The sequence below is a fragment of the Lissotriton helveticus genome, chromosome 3_2 (genome assembly GCF_964261635.1).
Source record: "Lissotriton helveticus chromosome 3_2, aLisHel1.1, whole genome shotgun sequence".
Taxonomy (NCBI): Eukaryota; Metazoa; Chordata; class Amphibia; order Caudata; family Salamandridae; genus Lissotriton; species Lissotriton helveticus.
The window spans coordinates 241,649,225-241,677,050 of NC_136062.1; the positions used below are offsets into that span (position 1 = coordinate 241,649,225).

Genomic DNA, 27,826 nt, shown 5'->3' on the forward strand with positions numbered 1-27,826 from the left:
TTTATAATTCTGCTTTTATTGTATGCACTTTACTTAACCATAAGTATTGCAATAATATCGATCCATTTCTCTTGTACGAGAAAAGAGACTGGTCAATAAATAACATCTTTTATTGAACACGCCCGTCTCTTCCTTTTCTCTACAATCTGGTGAAACTAAGAATGCACGTACTGACTGAGTAAAATAAGTTGTCTTTTGTTTTCACACGACTCTAGAGATACACTCTTGATTAGGGGAGAGCAAAGTTGTCATGTTCTATGGTTGTCAGAAACTAAATCCCTTCTTGTCTATCCAGGGAGGTTCAACTCCTCCTTGTCTATTCGAGAAAGTTTCTAGTGAACTCTGAGCTAGCTGGCAAACCCAAAACTTTAAGTCTAATATCGACAGTAGAAGACCTAGTTAACGTCTGGTCTAGGTCTATACTATTGGAGGTATTATTCCAATGCGCAGAGCCTATTGGGATAATAGGAACTACACTACAACATGAGTGTCTATATTAGCTATTGATTAGTTGGCTGAGTATTTGTAAGGGAGACTGAGTGTATCTGTGGTTGGGTGGGAGAGTTGCAACTCTATGCATAGATGTGTGAATGGTTGATTGTCTAGGCATATGGGTTTAGGAGTGTTTATGGAAACAGTTTTTTGGGTGTCTAAATTTGTTTATTTGTGTGTTGGTAAGTGAATATATGTGTCAATGGTACATCTACAATAAAGTAGAAAAATAAAAGGCATTGTATATGACAGTTAGTGTATATTAATAAGTGTACCTAAGAGTCAGTGATTGTGAGAGTAACTGTATGAATGAGTGTATAATTGTAATAGTGATTTTTTAACATAGTAACTATGATTTACTATGTGTATGTGTAAATCAGGTGTTGTGTGTATAACTGTGTAGGTGAGTAAATGTGATTGATTCATTTCATGAGTGAGTAGCATCACTGCATAACCGACTTGGATGACTGCTGATGTGTCAATGTCTATATAGGTGTATGGGTACTTGTGATAGTGTTACCATTGATCAGTGACTGCATGTATAAGTGATTCTGTGGTTGAATGGACAGTCGTGTGTGTAGACGTAGGAATCAGTGAGTGCGTATGTAGTAACTGGTAAGTGTGTGTTAGTGCTTTCAAATATGGTACTTTGCATTTTACAGTGAGTGATCAAAGGTTATACTAGTGTGTGATGAGGTGTATCAGATTGTCACGTGGCTGATGTCATCAGTGATGTCATTTGAGTTGTCATCAGTGATGTCACTGACCATGTCATGAATGATGTAATATGTGACATCATCAACAGTGCATGGCGGGTGCGCGAGTTATAGTTAGCCCAACTAACTATAACGGAGGAATTTCTATGGTTTTGTATGAGTGAAATGTCCAGCTAACTATAACACTCATAAAACCTATGGTTTTTTCAGTGAATTTCAAAGATTTTTTAAATGCTAATTCCTAACTATAACGTCTCTGAAACGTATGTTTTTGTCAGTGAATCTCAATGGTTTTTGCAATGCTAATTTCTAACTATAACGTCTCTGAAACCTATGTTTTTTTTGTGAATTTCAAAGGTTTTTTAAATGCGAATTTTTAAGTGCAATAGTAGTTATACCTATTTTTTTGTACTGAATTTCTACAGTTTTTTAACTGTTTATTTATACATATTTTATTTATTAAACAAAATTATATATTTTTCTGAAAATTGCAAAAAAATAACATAAATGTAAAACTGAAATATTTTTAATTATTTTGTTTTTTTTGTATTTTAATATATATATATTCTAGCTACCATTTTGGAAAAGTTGTGAAGGATCCGCGAATGGTGAGCGACGAGTTTGTGTTTTTTTTCAGTTACGTCATATACGTACAATGTTACGTGGTGTGTGCGACCGGTATGCGACTGGTCTGCGACTCCTGCTCCCATACATTTCAAACACATGCGTATTACGGTACGCAACACTTGCGCGGGGGCGGGCCCCATGTGACATCATATACGTGCTGGGGCGCGCTGCGTGCGCATCTCCCGTGAAATTTTTTATGTTCTAAAATGATATGTACATGTCTTTAATGTACATATTAGGGCAAGAGATTATCTAAGGTATTCATAAAAATAACATATTTCTACTTGTAATAAACGTATATAATTTTTAATTATATTTTCGCGAAATCACGTAGGGTGCGCACGGTGCGCGGATCCCATGTGACCTAAAAAAAAAAGATTTGATTGGTTCATAACATTTCCCACTGTAACTACTGAAGGACCCCACCCATTTTAATTATTCTGTTTGGAGCAGTTGATGAGAGACATCTCTTCTTCTTACAGAGCTGGCTTTGGAATTTTTGGGGTGTTTTTAAAAAATTGCATTGGAGAAATGGCATCTGGTTCGCAATCTCCTCATCATTGTTCAGATGAAGATATCTTGGAGGAAGATCCACCCAAGCAGAGGCCTGAATCAGTGGTATTGAAATGTATCACCTTTCCTGCCTGAGAAAAAAAAGTAAACGCAAGAAAAGTCACAAGCTTGCTGTGTGACAGAGTCCTGTCGCGAGGCAGTGACAAGAAATACTCCTGTGGAACAGCGAGTTTGTATAAACATCTGTGGACCATTCACCCGAAGAATCTGGCATCAGAAGAAATGAGGCGTGCAGCAAAAAATCCAAGCATTGCTAGCACCTCCGGAGCGTCCACTTCAGCACCACCAGTAGACATTCGCCCAGAATTTGCTTTTCTGCAGCAGCACTGCACTAAGTGCAAAACCATCATCTGTTATGGTGAACAGTTAGTGGACACTATTTGTGCAGCTCAACGGAACCACAAATGCAATTTATTTTTATTTTTTTGTTAACTGTTTACTTAGTTCCTTTTTTGTTAAATTTTTTAAAAAACACCAAAAAAGTACAATATTTTTTTAAAAACTACAAAAAAATAGAATACAAAAAACAGAAGAAAAAAAAAGTTCAGAACTACCTTATCTGGTTTAAAAAAAGAACTATAATTGCATGGTAATGTCTGAAAGTTTGGTTGAATGTATGTGTAGAGCATGATTGACTTAAAGAATGCATTAGTACACTATGGTGAATTTATAGGGGCAGATCTATGAGGAAGTGCTGCAGCGTGACACTGCAAGCCCTTTAGCTGCACCGCGCTGCGGCACTTCTGAAGCACTGGGATGTGACATAATTACATGAATATGTCGCAATTCTGTGCTCCCTCTGCACTAGCTCACAAACTGCAGCCATGCAGTGATGCAGGCACCCTTGCACCATGGTGCATGGATATCTGTGTCGTAGGGAGATTTTGTTTGTGCAGGAATGGACTACTTTCTGCACAAAAACAATCACTAAAGGCATTTTCCTCCTTCAATGTGTGCTGGGGAATGCAGCATGCATTGAAGATGAAAAAACAAGGAGAAATGGAAACATTTCTCATTGTTGTGCATCGCTACACAAACTCTAGGGTGGCGCACCCTTCACAAGTATCTACAGATTTACACTTTCTCTTAAGTCTTCAGATGTGTTACCCATGGGTGTTGTGTGGGAACAGACACAGCAACACCCATGGAACGCCCCTTCAACGCAAAGTGCTGCGTTTGAATGGGCCGTATTTTCAAGGAGAGGAAAAGCCACTCAGGGTGGCTTTTTCTCTCCTTGTAAATATGGAGGATTCCCCAGCGCCATCACTACGTTACAAAAAGTGACGTACTGGTGGCACAGGGGGCTTGTAAATATGCCCCATAAGTGCTTAGGTATTAGCAGAGTGAGACAATAAGAATATAGTGCTGGATGGCTAATTGACGAACTCCATGAGACTGACAGGAGGTATCCTAGGTTGCAAGAGTACTACTTCAGTATTTAGTAGAGTGTACTGAGTCTGGTTGCTCAGTGGACTAATGCGTCCATTGCATGGGCCTGTGTTCGACCTCATGGTCACAGGTTCAAATCCCGGCGGGTCCACTCAGCCTTTCATTCATCTGAGGTAGATAAAATGAGTACCATTGAGTTGGGTAACAATGAACATCTGTTATTCAACGCCAAGAGACCTCTGGGTGAACGTGCGCTTTACAAATACACATGTTATGTTATGTTATGTACCAATAGTATGTATCTGCTTAGAAGTTTGTAGGGATTGTGCACAGAATATTGCATGTGTACTTGTGTTGGTGCCTAGGCCATTCTATAAGAACATCACTAGTAACTAGAATGATGACAGTACTGCAAACAGAGTGATCAGTTAATTTATAAGTGCTTAGGTATTGTCTCAAAGCCTGAATCATTCTGCAAGTGCGTAGACAGTGACTGGGTTCCTAGAGGGCTAGTAGTTGACAGAAGGATACGTTTATAAGCACTTATGTTTCAGCAGAGTGATTAGATAAGGACATACTTCTATCAGGATGATTGTAGGAGTGGACACAGACTCAGTGTGATTCCAGACAAGCATGACTATTACCTGGACTTTTACAGGACTGACTCAGTAGTCTGCAAGGGGTTAAGGGACCACATACATTGTGCACATTTGACTTATTACTGCTTGTCTCAATGCCTGAGTCATTCTGCGAGGAGATATACAGTGACTAGGTTCCTAGAGTGCTAGTAGTTGACAGCAGGATAAGTTTATAAGCTCTTATGTTTCAGCAGAGTGATTAGATAAGGACATGCTTCTGTCAGGGTGATTGTAGGTGTGACGTTAGTCAGAAAGAAATTCCCTTTGGGCAGATAAACACTAGTACATAAGTACTCACAGACATACAGAGAAACTTCTAAACAACCCACATTTCGCACGGAAGCAATGTAAACAGGTGAAAGTTACTCTACATGTGAAAACACTCTAAAAATAATTCAATTTCTTAAAACAATTTATTAAAGATACATTACATCAAGTAAAAACTGAGAATAGGGAAACACATAAGGACGGTACAATAATCAATAAAAACAACATTCAAATAAGACGGGAAGACGGAGAGAAGCACGCAGAACGTCCGGGTCCGGGTCCGAGACGCTTAAGGGTTTGCAAAGAGAGATTTCGCCGTATAGTGGGTATCCTTGAACGCAAATCACTGAATCTATGAAAAGGCCGTCTTGTAAAGATGCACGAATAAGACGTGGAAGTCGGAATAGAAGCAATTAACTACTGCGTGCTAGCGGACTAGCATTTTTATTGTTTCTCCTAGTTATTTCGCTGGAGATCACCATGAATTCACAACGACGTATTTACGCCTAAAGCAACTAAGTTTTAATAGTGTCTAAATATATAGAGAGAAAATTATTCGCTGGACGAATATCTCTACCTGATGATAAGGAGGCTGAACACCCCTTATAAGATATCTCTAGACTTATATCTCGCTTGAGAAATTATTTGGGAAACATTATTTATAAATTGTCCTGATGAAGGCGGAGTAAATTGAAAGCACCGCCGAAACGCGTCGACGCCCAAGGAGTAAAGTTGGGAATATAAATCAAGGAGAAATTCAAAACTAATGCTTTCTGTTTGATTTTTATCCTTTCACCCTGTACACTCCTTTTTTATTTGAATGTTGTTTTTATTGATTATTGTACCGTCCTTATGTGTTTCCCTATTCTCAGTTTTTACTTGATGTAATGTATCTTTAATAAATTGTTTTAAGAAATTGAATTATTTTTAGAGTGTTTTCACATGTAGAGTAACTTTCACCTGTTTACATTGCTTCCGTGCGAAATGTGGGTTGTTTAGAAGTTTCTCTGTATGTCTGTGAGTACTTATGTACTAGTGTTTATCTGCCCAAAGGGAATTTCTTTCTGACTAACGTCAATTGCGGAACCCTATCCCTTTGGTTTTGGGGTCCCTCTCTCTTTTATTAGAGATTAGTGATTGTAGGTGTGGACAAAGACTCACAGTGTGATTCCAGAAAAGAATGACTATTACCTGGACTTTTGCAGGACTGACTCAGTAGTCTGCAAGGGGTTAAGGGACCGCATACATTGTGCACATTTGACTGTAACAATGCTTGTCTCAATGCCTGATTCTTATGCAAGTGCATAGACGGTGAATAGGTTCCTACAGTACTAGTAGTTGACAGCAGGATAAGTTTATAAGGACTTATGTTTCAGCAGAGTGATTAGATAAGGACATACTTCTGTCAGGATGATTGTAGGAGTGTACATAGACTCACAGTGTGATTCCAGACAAGCATGACTATTAATTGGACTTTTGCAGGACTGACTCAGTAGTCTGCAAGAGGTTAAGGGACCGCATATATTGTGCACATTTGACTGTACCAGTGCTTGTCTCAATGCCTGAGTCTTTCTGCAAGTGCATAGACAGTGACTGGGTTCCCAGAGTGCTAGTAAGAAAACAAGTTACTTACCTGTAACTGTAGTTCTCCGATATTGGAAGCTTTCATAGATTCACATACCTGAATCATTTCCCCGTCGTCGAGATGGTAGTCTCCGGTACATAAAAAAGCAATGGTTAGCAGTATAGCTAACTGAAAAAGGCCTAGGCCCATTTCCCTTTTGCAACCCATAACCTTTGTTATGTAAAAAAGGACCAAACTTTTCCCTTAGCCAATCAGAGCCACTCACCCTCCAGAACCCTCCTGAGAGAACCTTTTGCCCCTAAGATTTTCGGGCACTTGTGCTATAATACTTTTCGTGCCAAATCCGAGGTGAGCCTCTCAGGGGAGGAGGGTGGGCGTATGTGAATCTATGAAAGCTTCCAAATACTGGAGAACTACAGTTACAGGTAAGTAACTTGCTTTCTTACTCCAGTATTGGAGCTTTCATAGATTCACATACCTGAATCAGAATAGCGAACAGTAAATTATAGCACATTTTGTTTTTGTCACCTTCCTTCCACCAATATGCAACCCATGATACTTGCACATAGTAGTAACCGTATCAATATATACATAGACATATTGTTCTTCCAAGACATATTTAATATCAATCAACAATAAAATGTGTTTTTCTTACCAAACAAAGGAAGGAGGGATGAGAAAGAGGCTCACCGTTATTAGAAAAAGGTTCCACAGTACTGCTTGTCCCACTGCTACATCGCTTCTCGCATGAGCATCTAGGCAGTAATGCCTGGTGAAGGTATGCGTACTCCTCCAAGTGGCTGCTCTGCAGATGTCCTGAATGGAGACGCCTTAAAAATAGAGCAGTTGAGGTTGATACCGCTCTTGTGGAATGCGCACAAACATGTGCTGTCAATGGCTTTCCCGCTGCTTGATGACAGAACTGAATGGCACTTGAGATCCATCGTGCGATTCCCCGTTTTGATAACGGGAAACCTTTCCTGGGGGCACTAAAAGCCACAAACAATTGTGTAGATTTTCTAAAAGGTCTTGTCCTTTGCAAATAAAACTTTAGGCAACGCTGGACATCTAGAGTGTGGAGAGTCCTTTCCGCCGCCGTTGATGGTTGAGGAAAGAATCTTTTCAGGATTAAGGGCTCATTTAAATGGAAGTCCGTTGGTACTTTCGGGATGAATCTTGGATTCTTTCTGAGGACTAATCTGTCTTCTCTGAATTGGAGAAAAGGCTCTTGCGTCGTAAGGGCTTGTATTTCTCCCACCCTTCTGGCTGATGTTAGAGCTATTAATAGAACCACCTTCCAGGATAGGAATTTTAGATCAGCTTTGTGTATTTGCTCAAATGGTGGTTTCATTAGTTGTGATAAGACAATGTTCAGTTGTCATAAAGGTGGTGGAGGCCTGATGGGTGGGTAAACTCGAAACAACCCCTTCATGAATTGTTTCACAATTCTTTCCGACCACAGAGAAGTACGTGCTGAATTTCTCCTGTATCTTGAAATCGCCGTCAAATGCACTTTAATAGAGGCATGGGCTAATCCAGATTTCGCCAGCCTTAGTAAATATGGGATGATCTGATGCGCCTCTGCTCGCAAAGGATGCAAGTCATTCTCCTGACACCAGAAGCAGAATCTTTTCCATTTCATCCTGTTTGTCCTACCAGTGCTCTCTGCTCTTGCCTTTGCCAGAATTTCTCTGCATTCTGCTGGAATTTCAAGTGATGAATTTCTCCGTAGTCAGGAGCCAGGCCGCTAATTGCAATGATGTTGGGTCTGAATGCCGCACTTGTCCCCGCTCCATAGTCAGTAGTGCTGGTATTGGCCGAAGACGTATTGGCTCGGTCTCTGATAAAAGGAGCAGCTCTGTGAACCAATGCTGCCTGGGTCACCAACGGGCTATCAGTATTATCCTGCATGGTTCTTTCTTCATTTTCGGGAGTACTTGTGGCAGGAGGGGAATCGGCGAAAAAGGCGTCTGAACATGCCATCAAAAACGCATTCCCCCATGATCCCCTTTGGTGAAGCCAGCTTGCAAAGAATCAGCATTTCTTGTTCCGGGCTGTGGCAAACAGATCCACCGTTGGTATTCCCCATTTGGCAAAGATGGTCATCAGCGTGCCCTGATCTAGCTCCCACTCGTGACAGGTCGTCTTCTGCCTGCTGAGGGAGTCCGCTGTTATATTTTGATCCCCTGGAAGATGTATGGCCTTCAGAGTCACTCCGTGCTCTATCGCCCATTTCCATATTTTCTGAGCTTCTCTTGATAAGAGAAAGAGATTGTGTGCCTCCCTGTTTGTTTATGTAGTGCATTGCAGTTGTGTTGTCTGTCTGCACTAACACTGATCACCCTTCTATTCTTGGCAGGAAGGCCAACAAAGCCAATCCTATTGTCCTTAATTTCAATAGGCTTATGTGAAGGTGTTGTTCCTGTTTGTTCCATCGGCCACTGACCTGTAACTCCTGTAGGACTGCTCCCCATCCTTCGAGAGAGGCATCCGTGGTAACTACCAACGGAGCTGGTTCGATCGGGTAGGAGAGACCCACTGAGATGTTGTTCCTGCGAGTCCACCACTTTGCTGCCTGCAACATTGGATGCATGATTTTTATCTTGTCCTCGAAGGATCCCTTTGCTTGGCACCACTGAAGATCTAGCTCTTCTTGTAATGACCGCATCCGTAAGCGACATAGGGGAATGAGTGGTATGCATGACATTGTCCCCAGAAGCGATTTGTATATTCGGACTGAAAGAGACTTTCTTTGCTGAATTCCTTGGCTAGAGAGACAAGTCCCAATTGTCTCTCTATGGATGGGAATGCCTTGTTTTGTGATGTATCCAGGACTGCACCTAGAAACTTGATCGTCCTGGATAGCTGTAGAGATGATTTTTCCACATTTAAGGTCAGGTCCAGGTCCGCAAATAACTCCATGCAAGCCGCAGTTCAAGCTTGAGCTGCCTCCTGCGATGGTGCCTTTACCAACCAGTCGTCCAGGTATGGAAATATTTGGTGTTTTTGTCTTCTTAGATAGGCCGCCACTGGCGCCAGATATTTTGTATTCTCGGTGCAGATTTTAGGCCGAATGGTCGCACCTTGAACTGGTAATGGTCTTTGGCCACTGTAAAACGAAGGAACTTTCTGTGGGACGGATGGATGGGGATATGAAAATATGCATCTTGTAAATCTAGGGAGGTCATCTGATCTCCTGGGTTTAAGAGCAGCAGAATATCTTGCAGGGTCACCATTCTGAATGACTGTTTCTTGAGATAGGCATTTAGGGACCTTAGGTCCAAGATTGGACGCCACCTCAGAGCATCTTTTCTTATCAAGAAGAAACGGGAATAAAATCCTTGTCCTTTTTGGGAGTTCGGCACCGGTTGTATTGCACCCTTTCGGAGCAACGCCCGAATCTCCAGATGCATCTGAGATAGGTGTTTTGCTTCTTGATATGTAGGTGGCGTGGGAGGAGGAAAGTGGAGGAATTCCAATGTATGTCCAAATTGTATTATGTGGAGGACCCATTTGTCCGATATTATTTACCAAAGTGGCAGAAGATAACAAGTCATTCTTCCACCGAAGGGGAACATTTGACAAGATAGGAGGGGAAGGACCTGCAATCTGTAGGTTGTCATTGTCTTTTATTATTATCTTTTCCAGAACGAGCTCCTCGTCCTCTGGGAGTGGACTTAGAGTAGCCCCCAGAATGTTTCTGTCCATATTGCTGCCGATAGGGCTGCGAAGAGGAAGAGTAGGATGTGTATCTTCCCTGCTGGTAGCCACCTCTATACGAGGGGTGTCCTCCTCCATGGGCGCCTCGAAAAGGTACCTTCCGGTACTGTAACACACCCAAGGATTTAGCTGTATCCGTGTCTTTTTTAATACTTTGAAGGGTCTCATCCACCAGGCACCCAAAAAGATCCTCCCCATCAATGGGTAGGTCCAGAATTTTATTTTAGACCTCTGGCCTAAAGGAAGTGGCCCTCAGCCAACCTTGGCGCCTCAAAACTGCTGCTCCTCCGAGGGAACGAAAGGCCGTGGTAGCTATGTCCATAGCGCAATCAATGACTTCAGCCGAAGGTCTCTCCCCTTCCTGCAGAACTTTCTTTGCCTCCTGCTTAGAGTCGTCCAGGAGGAGGTCGACATAGGGTGCTGTATCGCACCACATCTGTCTGTCATGTCTGCCCAGGATGGCAAGGGCATTAGCAGCTCTGACCATGAGCGCTGACATAGAGGAGAATCGTTTACCTGCGTTATCTAAACGCCGTCCCTCCCTGTCCGGAGGTGCTGCAATAGGTGCTGCTGGATTCTTTGAATTTTGCTGCGCTGCCTGCAAGATGATTGAGTCCGGTTTAGGATGGCCCAGTAAACACGCCGGGTCGTCCTCTGGCGCCTTATACTTGTTGTCCAGCCTCGCCAGTACCGGTGTAACCGTTGGTGGATTGTCATGACCTGTAATCCTTCTTTCCATATGCGGTCAATAATTGGTATAGACCTGACAGATTTTTGATAGGGCTCCTTAAAGTCATACAGAAAACATTCTGCTTGAGTTGTTTTCATTTGTAGCTGAAATCTTTTTGCCACTCTCTCCATTAAGTTGTGGAATCCACCAATATCCACTGGTGGAGAATCCGCTGCTACCTGGGTGGGTGATGGTGGAGCTGGGATCAGGTAATCATCCCATTCTCTGTGAGGCTCCATTAGCTCCCCTTCTTCACAGTCTTCATAATCTCTGGTCCCAGGATCCTGTTGCTGTTGGACCGGAGGTGTCAGCGGAGCAGAGTCTAGCAGGCTCTCCCTACTGCGGACTGGAATGGCCGGAATTGAACGAGGAAGTGAAGGTGGAACGACCTGAGGAACCTGTGATGGAGGGAACCTCTTTTTATAATCCGCCAACATGGATTACAAATCCATCAACATGGATGATGGCATTGCTACCATCTCTTCCTGAGGCTCTTGTTGGTAGCGGTGGTATGAGATGCTGTGATACTCTTCATACCCTTCTTCTTCATCATCTTCTTGACATTTTACATGGAGCTCAGATGGGCTTGTGGCATACCCAAAAGGCCCATCATCCTCCTCATCATCTGACTCTTCCTCCTACAAAAGGTCAGACGGGACCAATGGAGTAACTTTACTTGGGGAAGTCACTGCTAGCGTGTTCTTCTTCCTGTTCTTTTCCGGAGTTAGTCTCGTTGACGAGCCCATCGACGAGATCGTCGTCGATACCCCCGTCGACTAAGCTGTTGTCAGTGCAGAAGATCCATTCCTCGCCAACGACATATTAATCGTTATCGATGTTCCCGTCAACGACCTCATTGTCATCACCGTCGACGACGATCCCGCTTCGTCGACACTGCCGCCGTCATCCTCACCGTCGTCGACGATGTCGTCGATGTTACCGTCGTCGACGCTCCCGTCGTCGACACTCCCGTCGTCAACGTTCCCGTCGTCGACACTCCCGTCGTCGACGCTCCCGCCGTCGACACCCTCGTCATCGACGCTCCCGTCCACGCTGGTTCCAATATAATTAATGGTAGCTCTTGTACCTTGGTCGTCGCCGTAGACGATGATTTCTTCGTCGACGGTCTCGTGTCGATTTTTTCACCTTCTCCTCAGGAATACTAAAGGATGGCTTCTTGAATGGTACAGGAGCTAACGGTGGTGTCTTTGAAGGCTCAGAAGAGGCTCTTTTGGATTATTTTTCTTTCAAAGTGAGTCCTTCGCTCTCCTTTGGCTTTTTCTGAGGAGATTTTGAAGGACTACGCCCTGAAGACCCTTGGCTGGTCTTTTTTAGGGCCTTCTCAGGACGGTCTCCTGAGGAATGAGCCTGAGGAGATCTTGATCTTTTTTGAGATCTCCTGGATGAAGAGGAGGATTCCTGGTCACTATCACTAGAAACCTCCTCCTTTCTGGCCTTGATCTTTTGAAGCCAAATTAAAAGGCGTCCTTCACGATCAATAAGGGCCTTACTGAAGAAAGTGCGACATACCTTGCAATCCTTTGCTTGATGGTCCGGGTAAAGACAGTATATACAGTCTTCATGTGGGTCATCGATGTAGAGTCTCTTTTTAGAGCAGGTGGCACAGGCTCTAAAAATAGCCTTTTTCTCCTTTCCAGACATTCTCATGGATGTAGATGAGAAATAGATTATAAACTTCTTAAATACACAAGAAATAGACTGATAATGAAGCTTTCATCCAGTTGGAAATCCAGAGTTTGAGCAGAGCTCAAAGGAGACTCCCTAGCACAACGTGCCGGTAGAAATCTGAGGGGCAAAAGGTTCTCTCAGGAGGGTTCTAGAGGGTGAGTGGCTCTGATTGGCTAAGGGAAAAGTTTGGTCCTTTTTTATATAACAAAGGATATGGGTTGCAAAATGGAAATGGGCCTAGGCCTTTTTTCAGTTAGCTATACTGCTAACCATTGCTTTTTTATGTACCGGAGACTCCCGTCTCGATGACGGGGAAATGATTCAGGTATGTGAATCTATGAAAGCTCCAATACTGGAGTAATTGACAGCAGGATAAGTTTATAAGCTCTTATGTTTCAGCAGAGTGATTAGATAAGGACATGCTTCTGTCAGGATGATTGTAGGTGTGGACAAAGACTCACAGTGTGATTCCAGACAAGTATGACTATTACCTGGACTTTTGCAGGACTGACTCAGTAGTCTGCAAGGAGTTAAGGGACCACATATATTGTGCACATTTGACTGTACCACTGCTTGTCTCAATGCCTGAGTGCTAGTAGTTGACAGCAGGATACGTTTATAAGAACGTATGTTTCAGCAGAGTGATTAGATAAGGACATGCTTCTGTCAGGATGATTGTAGGAGTGGACAGAGCTGCTTTAGAGCCATAGAACAGGTCAACAGAGCTGCTGTAGAGCCAGAGAATCAGGTCAGCAGAGCCGTTGTAGCGCCAGAGACCTAGGGCAGCAGAGCTGCTGTAGAGCCAGAGTACCAGGTCAGCAGAGCTGCTTTAGAGCAATAGAACCAGGTCAGCAGAGTTGCTTTAGAGCCGGAGAACCAGGTCAGCAGAGCCGTCATAGAGCCAGAGACCCTGGTCAGCCGAGCTGCTCTGGAGCCAGAGACCCAGTTCAGCAGAGCTGCTCTAGAGACCGAGTACCAGGTCAGCAGAGCTGCTGTAGAGCCAGAGAAACTAGGTCAGCAGAGCTGCTCTAGAGCCAGAGAACCAGGTCGGCAGAGCTGCTTTAGAGCCATAGAACCAGGTCAGCAGAGCTGCTTTAGAGCCATAGAACCAGGTCAGCAGAGATGCTTTGGCGCCAGCGAACCAGGTCAGCAGAGCTGCTTTAGAGGGAGAGAACCAGGTCAGGAGAGCTGCTTTAGAGCCAGAGAACCAGGTCAGCAGAGCTGCTTTAGAGCCAGAGAAACAGGTCAGCAGAGTTGCTTTAGAGCCATAGAACCAAGTCAGCAGAGCTGCTCTAGAGGCTGAGTACCAGGTAAGCAGAGCTGATTTAGAGGGAGATAACCAGGTTAGCAGAGCTGCTTTAGAGCCAGAGAACCAGGTCAGCAGAGCTGCTTTAGAGCCATAGAACCAGGTCAGCAGAGCTGCTTTAGAGCCAGAGAACAAGGTCAGCAGAGCTGATTTAGAGGGAGAGAACCAGGTCAGCAGAGCTGCTCTAGAGCCAGAGATACCAGGCCAGCAGAGCTGCTTTAGAGGGAGAGAACCAGGTCAGCAGAGCTGCTTTAGAGCCATAGAACCTGGTCAGCAGAGCTGCTCTAGAGGCAGAGAACCAGGTCAGCAGGGCTGCTTTAGAGCCAGAGAACCAGGTCAGCAGAGCTGCTTTAGAGCCTAAGAACCAGTTCAGCAGAGCTGCTCTAGAACCAGAGAACCAGGTCAGCAGAGCTGCTGTAGAGCCAGAGAAACCAAGTCAGCAGAGCTGCTTTAGAGCCAAGGGATCAGGGCAGCAGAGCTGCTCTTGAGCCAGAGAACCAGGTCAGCAGAACTGCTTTAGAGCCATAGAACCGGGTCAGCAGAGCTGCTTTAGAGCCATAGAACCAGGTCAGCAGAGCTGCTTTAGAGCCAGAGAACCAGGTCAGCAGAGCTGCTGTAGAGCCAGAGAACCAAGTCAGCAGAGCTGTTGCAGAGCCAGAGAACCAGGTCAGCAGAGCTGCTCTAGAGCCTAACAACTAGGTCAGCAGAGTTGCTCTAGAGCCAGAGAACCAGGTCAGCTTAGCTGCTGTAGAACCAGAGAAACCAGGTCAGCAAAGCTGATTTAGAGGGAGAGAACCAGGTCAGCAGAGCTGCTTTAGAGCCATAGAACCAATTCAGCAGAGCTGCTTTAGAGCCATAGATCAAGGTCAGCAGAGCTGCTCTAGAGCCTAAGAACCAGGTCAGCAAAGTTGCTCTAGAGCCAGAGAACCAGGTCAGCAGAGATGCTATAGAGCCAGAGAAACCAGGTCAGTAAAGCTGCTTTAGAGGGAACGAACCAGGTCAGCAGTGCTGCTCTAGAGGCAGAGAACCAGGTCATCAGAGCAGCTCTAGAGCCAGAAAACCATGTCAGCAGAACTGCTTTAGAGCCATAGAACTGTGTCAGCAGAGCTGCTTTGGAGCCAGAGAACCAGCTCAGCAGAGCTGCTCTATAACTTAAGAACTAGGTCAGTAGAGCTGTTCTAGAGCCAGAGAACCAGGTCAGCAGACCTGCTGTAGAGCCAGAGAAACCAGGTCAGCAGAGCTGCTTTAGAGGTAGAGAACCAGGTCAGCCGAGCTGCTTTAGAGCTAGAGAACCAAGTCAGCAGCGCTGCTCTAGAGGCAGAGAACCAGGTCAGCAGAGCTGCTTAAGAGCCAGAGAACCAGGTCAGCAGAGCTGCTCTAGCTTACACTGACTGACTGACACTGATTGACTGACACTGATTTACTGACCCTGACTGACTGACACGGACTACTCTCTACTACTCACTCTCTACTACTATTTCTCTACTAATCTCTACTATTCACTCTCTACTACTCACTCGCTACTACTCTACTACTCACTCGCTACTACTCTCTACTACTCTCAACCACTCACTCTCTATTACTCTACTACTCACTCTCTACTACTCTCTCTCTATTATTCACTCTCTACTACTTGCTCTCTACTAATCGCTCTCTACTACTCTCTACTACTCTCGACTAGTCACTCTCTACTACTCACTGTTTACTACTCACTCTCTACTACTGTCTCTACTACTCTCTACCACTCACTCTCTACTACTCACTCTCTACTACTCATTCTACTACTCTCTACTACTCACTCTACTAGTCACTCTCTACTACTCGCTCTCTACTACTCTACTACTTGCTCTCTACTACTCACTCTCTACTACTTACTCTACTATTCACTCTCTACTACACACTCTCTACTACTCACTCTCTACTAATCACTCTCTACTGCTCTTCACAGACACGGTTGCTCCAGACGCTGCCTCCCGCTCTGCCCACCACCCGACCAGCTTATTGCCTCTTCACCTCGCTCTGCCTCGAAACAGCAAGTTACCAGTAGCGCTAGATTGCCTGAGAGGCTGCCGAACATTGCTTTATCGTAGCGCTTGTGTTTTTGCCTATCTACGCTGTAACTGACATTATTTAAATTGCTGTGCTGCCTGACTATCTAATTGCTGCCTGATTTTACCGGTGCCACTGCCATCAGAGTAGCGCTATTTACCTCGCTGCCCCATTTGCGCTTTCGATTCTGGCTGAGGCCATTTTGTCCTTGTTATTGTTGATCTCTGTGCCTTCCCTCTGTGCCTGCCCAGATCTCCGCCCAGCTCCCGCCTCCCAGCTGACCATCCCTCCCACTGACACCATTAGCCACGCTCCCACGCTGCAGCGCTGTGACCGTCCTGCTCTTCACAGACACGGTCGCTCCAGACGCTGCCTCCCGCTCTGCCCACCACCCGACCAGCTTATTGCCTCTTCACCTCGCTCTGCCTCGAAACAGCAAGTTACCAGTAGCGCTAGATTGCCTGAGAGGCTGCCGAACATTGCTTTATCGTAGCGCTTGTGTTTTTGCCTATCTACGCTGTAACTGACATTATTTAAATTGCTGTGCTGCCTGACTATCTAATTGCTGCCTGATTTTACCGGTGCCACTGCCATCAGAGTAGCGCTATTTACCTCGCTGCCCCATTTGCGCTTTCGATTCTGGCTGAGGCCATTTTGTCCTTGTTATTGTTGATCTCTGTGCCTTCCCTCTGTGCCTGCCCAGATCTCCGCCCAGCTCCCGCCTCCCAGCTGACCATCCCTCCCACTGACACCATTAGCCACGCTCCCACGCTGCAGCGCTGTGACCGTCCTGCTCTTCACAGACACGGTCGCTCCAGACGCTGCCTCCCGCTCTGCCCACCACCCGACCAGCTTATTGCCTCTTCACCTCGCTCTGCCTCGAAACAGCAAGTTACCAGTAGCGCTAGATTGCCTGAGAGGCTGCCGAACATTGCTTTATCGTAGCGCTTGTGTTTTTGCCTATCTACGCTGTAACTGACATTATTTAAATTGCTGTGCTGCCTGACTATCTAATTGCTGCCTGATTTTACCGGTGCCACTGCCATCAGAGTAGCGCTATTTACCTCGCTGCCCCATTTGCGCTTTCGATTCTGGCTGAGGCCATTTTGTCCTTGTTATTGTTGATCTCTGTGCCTTCCCTCTGTGCCTGCCCAGATCTCCGCCCAGCTCCCGCCTCCCAGCTGACCATCCCTCGCCCCTCCCCCTCCCCTATCCATTTATGACAGATGACCCAACGCGCAGCGTTCACGCGCAGCGATCGCGCCGAAGGTGCGCCAAAGGTAAGCCCGTCTGCGCCCGTCCGCGCCTGGACCGCGCCCAGCGCCCGTCCCCCTGCCCTATGCCGCCCCCAACCCCCCAGAGTAACTTATGATGCCGCTACTCTCCTCGCCCTCAACGCTGGATGCACCCCACTATGCTGTGTAGCTACCCCAGGACGTACCCACGGCCCATTCTCCTGCCTCTCCTGTAAGTTCAACTGCTTCAGGACCCTCACCAAACACACTTCCTCCACACTCAGCTCCGAACCCAACGACTTGAAATGCATCCTACTGAACACCCGCTCGGTCCACAGACACGGAACCGAACTCTGGGACCTAATCGACACTGTGTCACCTGACATCGCCTTCCTCACTGAAACTTGGATGAACGCATCTTCTGCCCCCGACATCGCCATAGCCATACCGGACACTTACAAGATCATTCGAAAAGACCGCACCATTAAAAAAACTGGAGGAGGCATCGCCATCGTCCATAGAAACACCATCAAAATTACAACCAGCTCTGACGACAATCTTGCAACCGCCGAACACCTCCACTTTCAGATCCACACCGACCCCAGGACCACCCTCAGAGGAACCCTCATCTACAGGCCCCCAGGCACCCGATCTCAATTCAGCGACGACATCACAGACTTCATCAGCCCGCACGCTCTCGCCTCCGAGAACTACATTCTTCTAGGAGACCTCAACTACCACCTTGACAACATTCTCGACAACAACACCACCACCCTCCTGGACAACATGTCCAATCTCGGACTCAAACAACTTGTCGACACCCCCACTCACACAGCCGGACACACGCTTGACCCTATCTTCACCTCCAGCAAGCACATCTCCTCTGATCACACTACAGCTCTCCACTGGACGGATCACAGCTGTGTTCACTTCAGCTACAAAACAACCCTGACCCACAACCGTCCACAACCCATTCCCCGAAGAAATTGGAACAAAATCACCATCGACCAACTCCTCGCATCCCTCAGCAAAAACACTCCCACCCTAACAACGGACCCAGACCAAGCAGCCACAAACCTCAGGCAATGGATTACACACAGTGCGGACGAACTAGCACCCCTGAAAAAACACCAGTTGAAATCACTCAGCAAAAAAGCTCCCTGGTTCAATGATGACCTTAAAAAATCCAAAAAGACTTGCCGCACCCTGGAGAAGAATTGGAGAAAAGAACCAACCTCAGACAACATGACCTCCCTCAAGACAGCCACCCGCAAACACCACCAACTGATTCGTTCCGCCAAGAAATCAGCATTTAAGGACCGTCTCGACAACAACTCTCATAACAGCAAGGAACTCTTCAATATCGTCAAAGAATTCACCAACCCTCCCGCAGCATCCAACGACATCACTAACTCCCAAGACCTCTGCAATGCGCTATCCTCCTTCTTCTACAACAAAATTGCCGACATCCACAACAGCTTCAAGAACACTCCCAATGACCAACTCACCCCACCCCCTTCTGATCCCACCCCTCCCACTAACTACCTCAATTCCTGGAACCCAATCACCATTGAAGATACCATTCGCCTCATGAACTCAATCCACTCTGGCTCACCTTCTGACCCTTGCCCCCACTACATCTTCAATAAAGCTGACTCCATCATCGCTCCCCAACTCCGCGATGTCATCAACTGCTCCTTCAACTCAGCCACCTTTCCAGAAATATGGAAACACGCCGAACTCAGCGCCCTTCTGAAAAAACCAACAGCAGACCCCTCAGAACTGAAAAACTACCGACCCATCTCCCTCCTCCCTTTCCCGGCCAAAGTCATCGAGAAAGCCGTCAACAGCCAACTCGCAGCCTTCCTTGAATCCAACAACTCCCTGGATCCCTCACAGAACGGCTTTCGAGCCAAACACAGCACCGAAACCGCCCTCATTGCAGCGACCGACGACATCCGAGCACTCCTGGACAACGGTGAAACAGTGGCCCTCATTCTTCTCGACCTCTCCGCCGCCTTCGACACCGTCTGTCACAGCACCCTTATACAACGCCTCAACAACATCGGCATACAAGGAAAAGCCTTGGACTGGATCATCTCGTTCCTAGCCGGGAGAACACAGAGAGTCCGACTTCCCCCTTTCTACTCAGAGCCCACCGAAGTCATCTGCGGCGTACCTCAAGGCTCCTCACTCAGTCCCACCCTCTTCAACGTCTACATGAGTCCCCTCGCCCCCATCGCACGTCGACACAACCTCAACATCATCTCCTACGCCGACGACACCCAGCTGATACTCTCCCTCACCAAAGACCCCAACACCGCCAAGGACAACCTTCACGAAGGTATGAAAGAAGTAGCCGAATGGATGAAACAGAGCCGCCTAAAACTCAACTCAGACAAAACTGAGGTGCTCATCCTTGGATCCTCCCCCTCAGCGTGGGACGACTCTTGGTGGCCTTCCGCTTTGGGTTCAGCGCCCACACCCACTGACCATGCACGTAACCTCGGCTTCATCCTAGACTCCTCTCTCTCAATGTCCAGACAAGTCAACGCCGTGTCGTCCTCCTGCTTCAACGTCCTTCGCATTCTCAAAAAGATCTTCCGCTGGATCCCCCTCGAAACAAGAAAGACTGTCGCCCATGCTCTGGTCACGAGTCGACTGGACTACGGCAACACTCTCTACGCCGGAATTACAACAAAATTGCAGAAAAAGCTCCAGCGCATCCAAAACGCATCAGCGAGACTCATATTAGACATCCCGCGCCAAGAGCAGATCACCAGTCACTTAAAAAACCTCCACTGGCTTCCCTTCAACAAAAGAATTACCTTCCGCCTTCTTACCCACGCACACAAGGCCCTTTATAATCTAGGACCAGAATGCCTCAACTCCCGACTGTCCTTCTACTATCCCACCCGCCAACTAAGATCATCCATTCAAGCCCTCGCCGCAGTCCCGCGCATCCGAAAAACCACCATGGGCGGCAGATCCTTCTCCTTCCTGGCTGCCAAGACCTGGAACTCACTCCCCACCCACCTCCGCCTTACTCAGAATCACATCTCCTTCAGAAAAGAATTGAAAACTTGGCTATTCGATAAACAATGAACCCTTCCCTCTAGCGCCTTGAGACCCTCTGGGTGAGTAGTGCGCTTTATAAATGCCTTAACTTGAACTTGAACTCCACTCTCTACTACTCACTCTCTACTACTCCACTACTCACTCTCTACTACTCCACTACTCTCTACTACTCACTCTCCACTACTCTACTACTCTCTACTACTACTCACTATTTACTACTCTCTCTCTACTACTCTCTCTCTCTACTCACTCTCTACAACTCTCTACTACTGTCTCTCCACTATTCTCTAGTATTCTTTACTACTCACTCTCTACTACTCACTCTACTACTCTCTACTACTCACTCTCTACTACTCACTCTACTACTCACTCTACTACGCTCTGCTACTCTCTACTACTCACTCTCTACTCTCTATTATTCACTATCTACTCTCTACCTCTCTCTACTACTTTCTACCTCTCTACTACTCTCTACCTCTACACCTCTAGCCTCTCTACCTCTGTCTACCACTCTCCACACGCACACATATGCACATATATGCACATATATATATATATATATGCATTTATATATATATATGTATGTGTATATATATATATATATACACATACATAAATAAACATATAAATAATCTGCATATCTATATTAATACAAATATAAATGCATGCATACATATACATATATGCATACATATGCATGTTATGTACATGAAAGTTTGAAAAACACTAATAAAAGCAAAGCTAAAAAGCCAACTAATTACAAACAGATATGCTTTAACTTAAACGAAAGCGAGTCCTATTGCATTTTCAATGCTTGTTTACTTGGTTCCATCAAGAGGGCATTCAGATGTGTCACATATTTGCCATAAATTCTAAATGTTAGCACTCTAGTTGCTCCTTAGATCACTGTAGTAAAGCTACTGCTCATCAGGGAAGTCTGCTGCTGGTATTCAAAGTGCATGTTTCAGTCTGCATGTTAGATTCTTTTAATGAAATAGAAGAGGATCTGAGAAGTCAAAATGTGCCCTAATTTTTCTTTCTGCAGCACTAATCATAATTTCTATGGCAAAATTAAGCACCTCATTTTGTTCCTTTGCAAATTGAATTTTTTAAGTGTTACCACTTTATTCCAATCAAGATGGCTTCAGGTGTTCCATACTTTTGTGATAAGTAAGACTGTTAGCGCTCTAGTTGTTCTTTAGAACAATCTTGGACATTCTGTCATTGGGCTTTACTTAGGCTACATCTGGGTGATATTTGTGCTACATTTGGGCTCTTTTGCCTCTGGCGGCCATATTGGATCACTGTAGTAAAGCTACTGCTCACCAGGGAAGTCTGCTGCTGGTATTGCAAGTACATGTTTCAGTGTGCATGTCAGAATTTGTTTGTAATGAAATAGAAGACAATTTGAGAAGTCACTCAAAATGTGCCCTAATTCTTCTTCCTGCAGCACTAATCATACTTTCTATGGCAAAATGAACCCCCTCATTTTGTTCCTTTTTAAATTAAATGTTTTAAGAGTTACCACTTTATTCCAATCAAGATGGCTTTCGGTGTGCTATACTTTTGTCATAAGTAAGGCTGTTAGCACTCTAGTTGTTCTTTAGAACACTCTGGGACGCTGCAGTAGAACACAAAGGAATAAACTGACAGTCTCTGCCCTTGTGAGATGCACATGTTTTACTAAGAATGTCAGACTGCATTCTCACATGACTGAGAAAGATAATGTGAATTTACAGAAAATATGCTCTCATTTTAGCTTATAGATCACCTTCCAAACCTATATGGGAAAAGCATGAGAAAATAGTTTTCTCTCAAACATGATTCATGATATCCCAGCAGGAGGCTTTTTCACATGGTGAAAATCACCTTAGAACATACCACAATTCCTAAAATGAGTATGGTACTGTCAACCAATGATTTATAATGTAACTAAAGTCTTAAAACCTTCTATTAACTGCAATGCTTTTTAATGAGGTGCTATCATGTATATTAGTCCCAAGATGGCTGCCAACACTTCTTGGATGAAATGCTGACAGCCAATCAGATCTCACGATGAGATGTGTTGTTAGGCTCCGCCCAGATATATATGTATTTTTTTCCTTTAATATTTAAAAAGCTACTAAACAGATTCACACCATTTAACCAAAAGGCACGAGTGTGAACAAAGGACTACCTCTTTGCCAAATTTGGTGTAATTCCGTTCAGCAGTTCAGGCTGTAGCTGCGATTAAAGGTTCCTATGGAAAATTGCATGGAGAAAATACACTTTGGGGCCCCCCTTTTATTTAAGTACAGCACAACTCAGTCCTTGCAGTCCGTGAAACGCTTAGGCAGACTCTATTCTAGCCGGAATGGCCGTCATCAGTGCCGGTCTCACAGGCTGGTTGGTTAATCCTGGACTTGACTCAGAGACCACTCCCTATGTAGCAGTCTCTCGGCTCCTCCTCCTTTATGTAAGTGTGGAATAAGTGCTTGTGGCTCAGGGAGAACTGCATGATGGTATCCGCAGTCCATTGTGGTACCTGATTAAGTAATGGGGAAAACCAAAACATACAGTGATACCCCAAATTCTTGGTGTCGGACTGTGAATCTCAACAGGACTCCCTAATATGATAGGCCTACTTAAATAAATCCCCTGTCTGTGCCCGGAGCAGTGTCCCGCTTGCTTGAGCGCTTGGAGTGGAGATATATATATATATATATATATATATATACATACCACTCCAATGGTTATGGTGCACCGAGACTTCCAAAGCACTTTCGCCAGTGCGCAGACACAGAATAACAGTCCAAAGCCAGTCTTCAGGTGATTTTTGCTTTTATTTCCAAATCATAAAGTGCAGGGGTGAACAAAAGAGAACGTCGAACAGATGCGTTTCGGGCGTGCCCGCCCTTGCTCACTGTTAGCGGTGAGATGGACTAACTTGCATTTAAATAATACAGAGTTAATTTGGAAAAAGCGCGCCCAAATGCACATAATGAACATCATGAAAGGACTTTACACTTATCATGAGGGAAAATGAAATCGAATGTAGCGGCCATCTTTGCTTAGTCAAACATGCTAGTAAATATACTGGTACTGCATTTGAAAATCCATGAAAATGACAATTTTCTTGAAAGAGATATATAAATAGTTAAATCTAATGAAAAGTCAACACTATTAGGGCGTTCACCTTACAAATACATTGATTAAACATTTTGTGGACAAATACACAGAGGTGACAGGTATAGTCAATCTGATTTTTTGAAAACACAAGTAAGTGGCAATTTTGTGGCCAAACAAAGATATTAAAGACCTAGCCATATATATATTGCTTCTCGCCGTGCACCAAAGCACTCATGCACTCCTCTCAGAATAATAGCGCCTCAGTCCAAAGATGTACTTCAACTGAGAATATTTATTTGCATTTTGAAGCCAAAGAAAACCCTACGCGATTCGGTGAGAATCACCTTGCTCGCGGGTTAGTGCAATGCTTTACAAACGGACATTTAAACATATGATCAAAACTCAACATAAAAAGTGGACTAGTGCATCAACACATAAAGTTGTTGGCCATCTTGTAATGTCTCGCATTTCATATTTATACCATAAAATATAAGTATATAATGTAATGTCAAAACGATTAGTACCCAATAATAGTAGCTTTTTCTCGCTAACGCGATCACAGTATTTTCCACATACTAGTGTGCTACAAGCAAGAATTATTGCTTTACTTGCCATTATTGACATCGAGTTGCCATAAACCACACAAGTCAACACTCCATTTTGGCTTCCTGTTCTGGATCGTCATTTGAACATGTTAACAGTATTGCATTAATAAAGTTGGACCATTTCAAAGTGTACTCAACTTTCCCGAATGAGCTAAACTTATTGCTTACTTTGAGAGACTCATATTCACAATATTACATCGATAAAGGTAGACAATCACAAAATTGCTGTTTTAACTTATGCTCGACTATCCCAAGTGGGCTAAATTCCTATTGTACTTCGACAAACTTTTATATACAAAATTAATTGTCACTGTTAGTAATCCACAGACTAACACACTCTTATCACTCTTAAATCACTATCATATTTCAAACAAGCATTGAAAATGCAATAGGTCTCGCCTTTGATTAAGTTAAAGCCATTTGCCTTGCTAATGGTATTGTATAGCAAAGCAAATGACTTTAACTTAATGAAAGGCGAAACCTATTGTGTTTTTAATGCTTGTTGGATGTGGAGGTACCAGCTAATTTCTCTGAGCAATATGCAATGTCCTAGGATAGTGCAAGATCTGTTATGGACAAGTGCTCTGAGGTGAGTGACTGAGTGCATAAGAAGATAGTAGAGGTAATAATTAATGGAGTAGGTCTCGGAGAGGTGCTGCCTACGACGTTTGGATAGGTAGTCTAACACAGAGTGGAAAATGGGTCAGGAAGGGGTGATGAAAATACATGGCAAGGAGAGGAATGAGAACAGAGGGGTGCAGGGGCACAGGAAGGCAGGAAGGGGTGATGAAAATACATGGCAAGGAGAGGATTGATAACAGAGGGGTGCAGGGGCAGCGAGGAGTGGTAGACAAGCACACAAAGTGGAAAACGGGACAAGAAAGGGTGATAAACACTGGACAAGAAGAAGGATGACTAGAGTGGCAGATGAGCACACGGGACAAGAAGGGGTTATGAAAATACAGGAAAAAGAGAGGGGTGAAATCCGAGGGGTGCAGGAGCACCAAGGAGTGGCAGATGAGCACACAATGGAAAACAGGGGAAAGGAAGGAGTGACGAAAACGCAGGACAAGGAGAGGGCTGATGATAACACAGGGCAAGGACAGGGATGAGAACGGGGCGGGGGGATGCAGCGAGTAGTGGCAGAAGATCACAAAGAGTGGAAAACATGGGACAGGAAGTGGTGAGGAAAACACCGGACAGAGGGAGAAAACCGAGGGTGGCAGATGTGTGCAAAGAGAAGTGGAACACATGGGGCAACAAAGGGCAATAAAAACACCAGGAAAGGAGAACAGAGGGAAGCAGGGGAGTCGAGGAGGTGCAGATGAAAACACAGAGTGTAACACAAGGAACAGGAAGGGGTGAAGAAAACACAGGGCAAAAAGAGGGATGACTACAGGTGGGCAGATGAGCTCAGAGTAGAACACAGGAAGGAATGATTATAATACAGGGCAAGGAGGGGATAAGAACAGAAGGATGCTGGGGAGGCAGATGTGTGCACATAGGAGTGGAACACAGGTAAGGAGAGGGCTTAGAACAGAGGGATGTAGAGCGGCAATTAGTGGCAAATGAGCACACAGGAGTGATAACAAAAACAGGGCAAGGAGCGGTATGAGTACAGGGGATGTAAGGGGGCTGATGAGAACACAGAATGAAAACAAGCATTGCTCAGTTAACGCTATAGTCCGGAAGCAACATGGAAGCTTTGGAGGGCGGGACTGGGTGGTATGGAGACGGCCGCTATTGTTAAAAATGAAAGCGTGCAATTAAAAACAAGACGGAGGGCATTGCTGTGGGGAGGGGGGAGGAGAAATGCGACACGGCCGCAGCAGGGGGCGGAGCGGGGAGAGCGGCGATGAGGGAGAGTGAATAGTGTGAAGCAGCAGGGGCCTTTGAAGTGAAGCTAAGCTTCACTTCAAAGGTGTGGGAGGAGTGCGGCTCAGGCAGAGCGCACGCTGGGGGAAGCTTGTGGGGCGGAGCGGGAAGAGCTGCTGGGTAACAGATGGCTGGCGATTTGATGCTGTGCACGCGCATTTTAGGCCAATGCGCTTGCGCATTGACCTAAAAGCACACGGGCACAGCGTCAAATCTCCAGTTAGTTAAAGTCTGTTTAAGCCCCTATAGTCTCGCTCCGCTCAATGCGCATGCGCATTGACAGGTCGCGAGACCCAAAAAATGTGTCATTTTAATTACTATTTCCGCTCATACTGAACTTCCCAAGTGGGCAATTTCACATTTCCAAAACTACCTGCACAATTGTTCTCATAAATATCTCTACTATAAAAGAGTTGCGGTCTGTACCATCCTCACTCTCTTTGTAAATAAATCACTTTATCATTTAGACATCCCCAAGGGGTTCTCAACACTAAAACACTCATTATAATACTTTTATCCTGGTAGGAAAATTAACATACAATCCTGCTTCTTGTTTGATGATGTGTTTATGTTCTTCTTGTCACATTATCTGTACAGAAGACAAAGAAATATATATATATAATGGGCAACTAAACCTAAAACTGACAACAATACAACAAACTGTACAGAGTTAAAAACACGGTGATAGTGATCTAAAAACAATATAGACACGGTTTTCAGCCGAGGATATTTCACCAGCCTTTTCTCCATACATTAATACAAGCTATTCCCCTAGATACCAGGCCATCTCTTCCTCCGAATTTAGGCCCATCGTATTTTTCGAATCTAGTTCTAGAATATATTGCGATTCTAGCTGACGAAGTCTACGGATTCTATTCCCTCCTCTTGCACAGGGAGGTACTCTATCAAACACAAAGAAATGCAATACATCACGGTTACTTTTGTGAAATTCCTCAAAGTGCCTTGCTATAGGTGATAGTTTGTCCTTATTTTGGATAGCTCTCATGTGCTCAAGAACACTTTTTTTGCTGCGAACATAGTGCTGCCCACGTATTTCTTGGCACATGGACATATAAAGACATAGATACAATGATCTGATAGACAAGTTAGATGTTTTTCAATCAGTTTTTCCATGTCAGCTATAGGATAAAAGACCTTTTTTACATTCCCACTGAATTTGCACGCCTTACACGACATGCAGGTGAAAAATCCCCGAATGTCAGAAATAGAATTTTTTCTCTTTGCCACATCATTGTTACAAAATTTGTCTTTTAAGGAATCACTTTTTCTGTAGGTGATGTTCGGATAATTATCTAATACCTCCTCTACAGTGGATTCCGTTCTTATTGTCTTCCAATGTTTCATGAGACATTTATGAACAGACCATGAACTATATATATATTCACTGAAAAAAACCATAGGTTTCACACCAGTTATAGTTAGCTGGAATTTTTACTCGCATAAAACCATTGAAATTCCCACGTTATAGTTAGTTGGACTCACTATAACGTGCGCGTGCAATGCACTGCTGATGATGTCACATATTACATCACTCATGACATGGTCAGTGACATCACTCACGTCTCGACTCGTCTCGACTCGCTTACGCGACGCGCCCTGGGGCGCGTAGCGTAAGCGCGTCGGGTCATGTGATCTGAAAATAACACTTTTCATTGGTGCAGATCAGTTTTGGTTTCCAAATGATGAAAGCCTGGATCATGTGACTTGAAAATAACACTTTTCATTGGTCCAGAACACTTTTGTTTTCCAAATGATGAAAGCCCCCTCCTTTTTTCCTTATTCTGACTTTGTCCTTTGACTGAGGAAGACCTGTTTCGAGTTCTATCTCAGAAAATGGCTACAGTAGTATCAGCAGCTAGAGCATCTGGCCCACCACCACCACCACCACCATCTAAAAGACCACCACAAGATTACGTTGGTGTGAAGAGGAAGAGGAGGAGGATGATGAAGAGGAGGCAAAGAGAAGGGAGTTTCTGCCAGAAGATAAACAGCCCTACAAACCCAAAGAGCACTTTGTATGGCAGTTCTACAAACTCCCAAGGTTTTAAAAAAGTCAACGCAGCAAAGGTGACTTGTTTAATTTGTGGTGCTCAGCTATCCAGGGGGAACCCTAACAAAAAGTA

At 44.8% G+C, this 27,826-nt stretch overlaps 1 protein-coding gene across 4 annotated transcripts in view; it reads right to left on the reverse strand.

The window, feature by feature from the left end:
- The window catches only part of PPCDC (phosphopantothenoylcysteine decarboxylase), a 1,035,307-nt gene that overhangs the window by 330,989 nt on the left and 676,492 nt on the right, over positions 1-27,826 (reverse strand). For 2 of the 4 annotated variants that reach the window (XM_078685117.1, XM_078685113.1), the window contains one exon: positions 22,898-26,271. The exons of the other annotated variants lie outside the window; for them this stretch is intronic. In XM_078685117.1, coding sequence (XP_078541243.1) covers positions 26,249-26,271 — 23 coding nt within the window. In that variant the 3' untranslated portion in view covers positions 22,898-26,248. Of the gene's footprint in view, positions 1-22,897; positions 26,272-27,826 lie in introns of those variants that run through there. 4 annotated transcript variants of the gene reach the window in all.